This window comes from Patiria miniata, unplaced genomic scaffold (assembly GCF_015706575.1).
Source record: "Patiria miniata isolate m_02_andy unplaced genomic scaffold, ASM1570657v1 HiC_scaffold_7, whole genome shotgun sequence".
In the NCBI taxonomy this organism is placed as follows: Eukaryota; Metazoa; Echinodermata; class Asteroidea; order Valvatida; family Asterinidae; genus Patiria; species Patiria miniata.
Window position 1 is genome coordinate 3,103,934 of NW_024037074.1, and position 8,570 is coordinate 3,112,503.

Below are 8,570 nucleotides of genomic sequence, written 5' to 3' on the forward strand. Positions count from 1 at the left end.
GCGGGGTTTAAGGAACAATGCAGGTACCCAACCTACTTCATCCGTAGAAGGTTGTGTGGGTGTGTGTGGGTGCCGGGAACCAATGTTGATGGGAAACCCAAATTTACCATAGTTTCATTGGCACAATACATAACCAAAGCGGTACAAAAATGAGCTGATTTTAACAGGTTGGTTTACGGAGGCCCGTAGTAGCCATTTTAACGCAACAAACACATCCACCATTAGATGTCGGGACTTAAGTTGAACACATGCAAAAGACCCATTGCATTAGAGCGCCCTCGCAGTGAACTGGTCGTTGTTTCTCCGTGATACGCATGCGTACACTTGTTTCTTTTCTTTCATTGTCACTGAATGAGAACCTACCCTCAAGACGGAGGGCGCTATCATCCGCTATGTATACAACGGGTCTATTGATACGGGGTGGCTGTACTTTAAAGAGTTACGATGTATATATGGAATCGGCCCCAAAGGTAAAAAATAATTTTACAGAGTACCTGTCGCCATGAATATTATCTGTTCACCAAAGTAAACCTATTACTATAATCTTTTCGCATCTGGAACCCATTAACACAAAATATAGTTTACAAACCACTCGAAGATGAATAGAAGCGAATTCTCTTCAGTACAATTTATTTTTATGCTCTGCATATACGCTCACCTCACGATAAACCAAAAACATAAATAACTTAACAAGACCACACAAACACTTCAACTATTGTCCTCGAAAATTCCTCGTGTTTTCGAAACACTGTGTACTGTGTAAAATAAAACTCACAGGCTAGCCTCTAGTCCACAAACAATCAATCCATCAATTCAATAAATACAGGAAAACAAACAACGCTAAACGTTTATAATTTAGAAATTTAGAAAAATAATTTTCCATTGCAAAAATAGTTCATTATCAGAAAAATATGATTTGATTTTAGTGTCACAAAATATATACAAGAAACACAAAACAGCTCAATAAAGTTCAGAGAGTGTTATGAATGGAAGACTGAATCATGAGAAAAACATTGAAGAAAAAAACACACGCAATCGGCACTTGAAGCGACAATCAATATGGCTGATAAGCGTCTCAATTTTGACGATCCGTTAAACAGTGAAAACAATTTGAATCGTCACGTGCATACTTGTCACTCGACGTAATGTATTTGTTGGTCTGGAACAGACTTGTTTCAACTCGAAGAAAAAAAATCGCTGACTAACACCAAATCTGAATCATGTGATTCTACGGCAACAGGTGGAAACGCATTTGAGGTTTCATGAAGAACTTTTTAGCATATGTTCCTGGTGAGCTTTTTTTCTGATATCTAAATGGAACTTAGACCTGCTTTAAGACGGACTTTTGAAATTCAGCCAACCATTAAAAGTTTGCAAATTCCTGAAAGTAAACACGCTGGTTAATACAAGGCTTATGACACAGCCTCTCGAAATCAAAGTTTAACCCTAAAAATCTTCACATTCTACTTCCCGAAATTTTTCTGTGTTCTGAAATACGCATTGTATCGAATATGCTAGCAATAATGCTTCTTTATTTCTGACATAAATAAATACTTAAGAATAGATGTAAAGTATAAGATGAAGACAGAAATCACACACATTTTACAAAAGTTCATCTACCACGGTCTCCACATTGGATCAATGTCCCCTGAGGCTACGGTATTTACTGCAAACATCCCTGGCAATCGAATGGGACGGCCCATCTGCTCCGCAGGTTTCTTAGCCTGGACGGCCGCCCCGGGCGGCGAGATTTTGGCGTTAAAGGGGATGGAGAAAGCGAAAGGCGGCGCCATGGAGGAAGGCGCGACAGCGCCCGCTTGCGGCGAGACGAGTTGCGCAGTCGGCAATGGTATGGCCGTCCACGCTGCTGGCTGACCGGGGGAGACCATAGCGGGCGCCGCCTGAGCAACTTTGGGGCTTGGCGTGGAAACGGCACACATCTTGGGATTGTTACTATAGCTACCACTACTCTGGGGTGTGGTCGACGAGGGAACTGTCTCAGAGCTGGCAAAGGAATACCCCAGGGGAGGAGCCACGCCCTTCCCTGGTTCTTGGGCGTAGACGGGTATCAGATGGGTCGGTACCTGTCCCCCTGGCAGAGACTGACTTGGAAGGAGGAGAGTTATCATATCGCCCATCGGCTGAGGATCAGGAGCTTGTGGGGTTGTGCTAGCCGGCAGAATTTGGGCAATCATGGCTGGCGGTTTGACCTCCGACACGGGCACTTCAGCTTTGGGAACCGACGATGGTGTACGACCGGTACCCTTCGCAGGGGACAGTCGTTGGGTTGGAAGTTGCGGCACCTGCGCAGAGAGTACCTGTGGTGCGCCCCTTGTCCTTGCCCCCTCCACGGCCGGCGAGGTCATCAGGGCCACCGGGTGCGACGGCAGACCGCCGTTCGACAGGGGCGGGGTCGGGAACCCGACCTGCATCGGTGCTTGCTGACTGTGATGGCGTTGGTGGACGGAGCTGGGCGGGGTCGAGCTGGGGGCGCTGTTCATGACAACCGCCGGTGACGTCGACGATGACGGCGGCTGCACCCGACTGGTCCCCGGCGACTGCGTCTGGGCGCTGGTGACCGCAGCATACCTTGCCGACTGCTGCTGTTGCCGCTGATTGGTGGAGGCGCAAAACCCCGCTAGGTGACCAATCAGACGTGCCCGTACCTCCGGGTTCTCCTCTATGGCCCCACCCAGGTAACGAGACACCTCCCCCATGCATTCGGCGAACCCTGTCCGGTACTGGGTTATGACAGCCGGATCCGTCTCCATAGAAGCTAAACAAAAATAAACGATGACAACAAAAACCCAATTAATCAACATTTTCTCCTGAGGGCAGTCAAACCATGACCGAAAAGTCTACGAAATAATAATCAAGGTTGTCACTCCACACGGTATTTCCCTTATCATTTTATTTATCACTGCATTACCTTTTTTATGCTTATGCAGAGCATAATGCAAAATGCAGCGTAATAATCTCATCTATCAACAACACAATGGCGTCATGAAGGCTTCGTCAAAGGATTGCAAAGAGAACAGAATCGCGATTGAAGTTGCCCGCCTCCCACGAGACACAGTTTAATGAAATTAGTCTTAATCGGAGTAGGTATAATCGATATTCAGACAACCCGATCGCAAATCGATACCACTAAGATTCGTGAACCAAAAAAGGCACTGAAGGAAAACTTCACAAATGCCTGTTTGCATTCAGTGCGACACCGCCCAAGCATACAGCACATTTAACTATAAGGGCCTTTAGCGGATTTCGTCGCATTTATGGGACGGCACGGATAGGTGTCTCATAAAATTTGGACTCCAAGAAATAAGGACTTGGTGCCTGTATACTGCGCATGTCTATTAAGACAGTCTAATAAAAAAAATCTTCACATGTGTGACTGAGAGCCATAAGGTAAAGTGACCCAGAGTCAAAATATTATTAAAAAGAAAAGTGAATTCCATTGTACCTTTGACTTGTTGGCGTTGTACGTTTCTCAGGTAGCGCACGGTCATTTCTAAGATGTCTGCCTTCTCCAGCTTCGAATGGCGGGAATTCTGTGTATGAAACCAAGAAATTAAATCTATCATCACAGATCGGTTGAACAGAAGTCAGGCTTTTACGTAGAGACATGCGACAAGACGGGCCTGACCCCCTTTGGCCCGCTTTGACCCCCTTTGACCCAGATTGTTCAACGGAATATCTTGAACTGTTATCAGACCCCAAAAAGTGTCAAATATATTTGGAGTGTTCAGTTATTTCGCTACCTTGAAATCGATAAATGTATCATCCGGCGCTTGTTGATCGATTATTACTCAAGGGCAACAAAATCTATGCCTCGATTGGCTTGCTGGAAATTGACGATAACTTGATCAAAGCAAGGCCGTTTTACCAAACGCAATGATCCCCCCCCCCCAAAAAAAAAAATTCGATTCCTTCGCGATTCGTTTTTCTTCAACCTTCAGACTGGTAGTAATCGATCTCACATCATACGCCAGAAGTCATACCTTATTTTGGACTCTGATGCACTGAGTGCGGAACGAATATCCGTGACGTGTCGGGTCATGGGTTATTCATAATGTGACGTAGCCTGAATAATTTATGACCATTATCCTCGTCCTCGTAAATAAAAGATATCGTGAATTATCGCAGTCTGCAGACAAGTCTGTTCTTGCATGGCATTGTGTTTGCCCGCCTGTGTTTATTTACATAACAAACTCATGTCCATATTGGGACAATTCTGTGCAATAAACGGGCGAGGCTAAAAAAAAAAGGCAAAATAATCTGAATCACACAGGAAATAAAATAAAGGCCGACTGGTACAATTGGTTTAAAAACAGCATGACTTAAGCCTGTTACGTGAACAAGGAAACGAGAGCTCGGTATTAACAAGAATTTCTTTCGTTTTCTTCCTTGTTGAATTATTCGCTCTCATGCGTTGACTGAAGACAGAACGATTTTTGATGGGAGCTGTGACAGGACTTCGCAATTTGCATTGTGCAATCCCATGACATAGCGGATTTCACACATCAGCGCAGAATCTGACAATAGCCAAACAACAAACGAATTGAGAATGAGATCACTCCGTGTACAGATGCGGCCATCTCGCATCAACGTCAATTCTCACATATCTCTGAGATGTAGGTTTTTATCTGTTGTCACAATGACAGCCGAAAACTCACGTCTAAACCCACTCGGTAAAGCTGCATCAACAAGGAAATGAGCGACATTTTAATTAATTTAAACGATTAACGTCGTTTCCAAGCTTGTCCCAAGTAAAAGCACCCATTGCCACATGGTTTCTGAGGCACACTTCCTGATTTTGAGTTTTAGCCCAACTTCTTTATCATGTGCACTGTATCCACACAGCAAATGCTAGGAGCTAAAAGGGATAAACTAGCGGTACTGAACTTTGAAAACCAGTTGGACTGCCAACTTACGTTTTTGTTCAGCCCGTCCAGCACGAGCGCCTTCAGCTGCTGGAGACTCTCGTTGATTCTCGCGCGACGTCGTTTTTCCATCGCAGGCTTCGATGCCTAGGGAGGAAAAGTCGGAAATTTCAAGAACTTTTCAACACTTGAGAACTTCTCAAAATCTTCAAATCGATGTAGCAAAAACAGAATGAATAGTTTACGGGATTGTGACAGGATTGGTTTTTCCTCTTATAAGCTTAACAGAAAAATTACAAAACGGCAGGATTAGAAAACCAGTAGGCGATTAAAACTTAAATTAGAACACAGTTATGCAACCCAACGAAAATATACCATGAGTTCGTTCTACAGTTTGTGAAAAACTCATTAAAATGAAAAGTCATATTAGTTTCAGTTAGACGATCAGAACAAAGCTGGAAACAAAAGTAATCCAAAATAAAAACATTTCACAAAGTGTTTTTCCATCTCCATCAGGAACTAAAATTGATCAATTAAATAATCAATTATTACAATTAGTTAGAATCGATTACGTAATGGGTAATTCTTAATCACCTTCATTGTTTGTTTCTCCATGTCGGCACTCGTCATCATTTTTTCCCCGGCAATCTCACACTCCCAGCTGGCAAGTGGGACAAGCAACAAAACAGAAATCCACCTGTGTGTTGGAATGCCTTGATGAATCCGTCCGCGCACGCTCCCTAACCAGTGATAGAACACCTGATTACAGATTTAACGTCTGCTTCGCGACCTTTGGCTAGTCGTAATCATCGACTGCACGCTCCGCTAACTCGGTTGACAGTCGCTGAACAAACCCCTGCCCGTGCATCGGAATGCCCCTGCTTATTTGGAGCTTGGGTTTTTTTCCCCTTTTCTTGTCCTCTCTGACTAATACCCCTTGCGCGTTCTCGGTCGTGTGAATCCCCCGGTAGAAGATTTCCCACAGATCTTTTTCTCTTTCTTTCTTTTCTTTCCCCCTTTGGTCCAATAGACACGTCTGAAAACAAAAGCGTCTTGGGGCCCTCTTTTGTGCTTGCCACCTTCAACTCGCGGGTTGAGAGACGGTCGGGCCCCCGATTGGTGGAAGTTAATGGCGGCTATTGTCTGGAGGCGCGAGCCCATTGGCTCGCCGACTGAGCGACGTCATCGAGGCGTGGGGTAATTACCCTGACAGTTGACCCGATTTTGTTGTTAGGACCGCACCGGTGAGAATGTGGCCGCCGTGTTCTGGCACTCGCACGTGCGGCGTCTTTTGTTTATCGCCGGGGCTAGCGATCGTGTGGACAAACGTGGGAAAACCACGCCCCCTAAGGTGCACACCAGGTAACGCACAGGTGGGTAGTAAACAAGTGACTGATAGCCTCAACTCCATCCCACGCACTCGCTACTGGCTAAGCCCAGGTGAGAGAGGAAAAGTTTGTGAGAAGCGAACCGCACCAGACCCCGAGGACTCCGTCTTTTGTACGCAGATCAGCACGGCCAGAGGGCTTGCCTGAGACGAGGCTAAACACCGACTCACTCCCATGCTCCAGCTCCCTGTCTTAAGCTGGCACCGCCGGGCTAAAAGAAGTAAATGACACTACCAGAACCGGCGAAGAAAATAGCTACACACTATCAAAATGCTGACTATTTACATACCGATACACTACACGCATTTTCATTATTATATTCATATTAATAGACGCGATTCTGGGTTGAATTAGGGAAATTTGCCTGCCAGGCAGGCACAGAGTTAATGCTTTTGGCCTAAGCTCCCTTTCCTTTCCCTTAAAATTTTCCACCTGTTACTCTTCAAATCTGAGACCGATTGCAACCTGGTTGTCATGGTAACGTCACGTGCAAGCCAATCACGACCAGCCCTTTCCGATTTTCCAATTAAAACGAGCCAGTAATTGCTTTTCTTCCGTAATTAGGAACTCGTTTTCGCGTCACTGCCAATTTAGTCAAATCAGCGTGGTGCCATTTTTTTTTATCCCACGCCATTCCCACGGATCGATGTCTTTACTTGACCCGGCCGTCACCCGACGGTGAAATAATTGCTGCCAAATTGCAAATTAGGCTACAGTGTTCTTGGAGATGAAAAGCACAATGCTAAAAAACGTTATCTTCTCTTTGTTGGCCACATTTTCTCTTAGTTTTATGTTGGAGATATTGTTCGTGATTTGCCGTTAAAGATTTAATCGCTGGTAAAAAAAAAATTATAATAAAAAAAATATTTAAATAAGAAAAAAGAAATAGAAATGTACAAAATAGTCTCTGGAGAGTGTTCAATAGGTTCCCTAAAGTTGATACTTTTAGAGGCCACCATAGTTTTCCATAGTAAATGATGTAATAATATTCCTTGAGATTTTTAATTTAATCAGTCTTTTGAAACGTCTTTTTTGGTAGTTATCTCATCGAAGTTACGCCAGAATCACCAGAAGTCTGCCAAGAAAGGGAGTCGCTACTGGAGCACATTGCCGACCTAATACGATTTGGCATAAACTTTTTTATATCCTTCATACTCACATTTATTCTTTATTGTCCATGTCTGCTTTGAAAAAAAGCTTATAGATAGTCGTTAACTTAGGTAAAAGTTATTACAGCCAAATACTTTTTAAATTAAAATTAACTTCTAAGTGGCACATGAGATTCAACAGGGAACGCAAAACTTTGACCAGAAAAATAAAACATTTGTTAGTTCTATTAAACTCATGGATGATATAGCGACTGTCAACCATTTTAGGCAGCCTGGTCAAAAAATGACGAAACATGAAAATGCAAGTTCAGGCCATTTCGATTCAGAACACACAGTGATAATTTTGGATATGGTTCGATATAGCATTTCATCACGTAGTCATCTATATAACCGCACAACAATACACAATACAACAATACACCATAGGAAAGGTGTGCTGCGATAAATGAAATCAAATATGACAAAAAAATATATATGAATGGCAGGAAAATGGCCGTAAAAAAATGGAAAAGAAAAGATTGATGTGTGGGAAATGTGGTACACAGGTAGGTCCCACGCTCGGCAACCCAGACCCGACCAATGAACAAAGCACACCTCAGTTCACGGTGTCAACCTATTGTTATTTTCACAACAACAACCAGGAAGGAAAAAAACACTTCCCCTGATGAACTTTTTGCAACAGCACCAAAAGCGAGTGAGAAAAAAACACGAGCAGTCTTTCTATTCTGTGCGATTCAATTATTGAAAAAGTCAGCTTTTGTTTCTTTTTAACCGTAAGATTTTTTTCTTTCGATTTCGAAATTTCTCCCACGGTGTTCGGTCCGTGCCGTGCCGCGCCACCGGTCGGCCCGCGTCGGTCTTTCCTCACGTGTGCCCGAAAAATGATAAATATTGATTAAACACCAACACAAAACAAAACAAACAAACTAAATCAACCATAAAGCCAATTATTTTACCTAAATAGGAAAGAAAAAGAAAGGATCTTGACAACAAACAATGGCTGTTTAAAATAAATTGACTATAGATAAAAAATACAAGATTAATTGTATTTACTTATCTTTGGTTATATAGAGCACGACACGTGATCTATTTTTGGTAGATGCGCGTACAGATTATTTTAAAATTTTATGAACTGTGTTTTTTTTCTCCAATAATCCCTTTCGCCTTCAAGAGGAAAGACAATGTAAAGA

The 8,570-nt window shown here is 43.3% G+C and overlaps 1 protein-coding gene across 1 annotated transcript; it reads right to left on the reverse strand.

The window, feature by feature from the left end:
- Positions 1 to 609: 609 nt before the first annotated feature.
- LOC119745779 (protein deadpan-like) lies at positions 610 to 6,465 on the reverse strand. The gene is made up of 4 exons (XM_038222379.1): positions 5,478 to 6,465; positions 4,935 to 5,030; positions 3,464 to 3,551; positions 610 to 2,776 (listed from the first exon to the last, which is right to left on the reverse strand). Exons 1-4 carry the CDS (start codon positions 5,514 to 5,516, stop codon positions 1,617 to 1,619), a joined length of 1,383 nt encoding a protein of 460 aa, XP_038078307.1. The 5' UTR covers positions 5,517 to 6,465; the 3' UTR covers positions 610 to 1,616.
- Between the last annotated feature and the right edge of the window lie 2,105 nt (positions 6,466 to 8,570).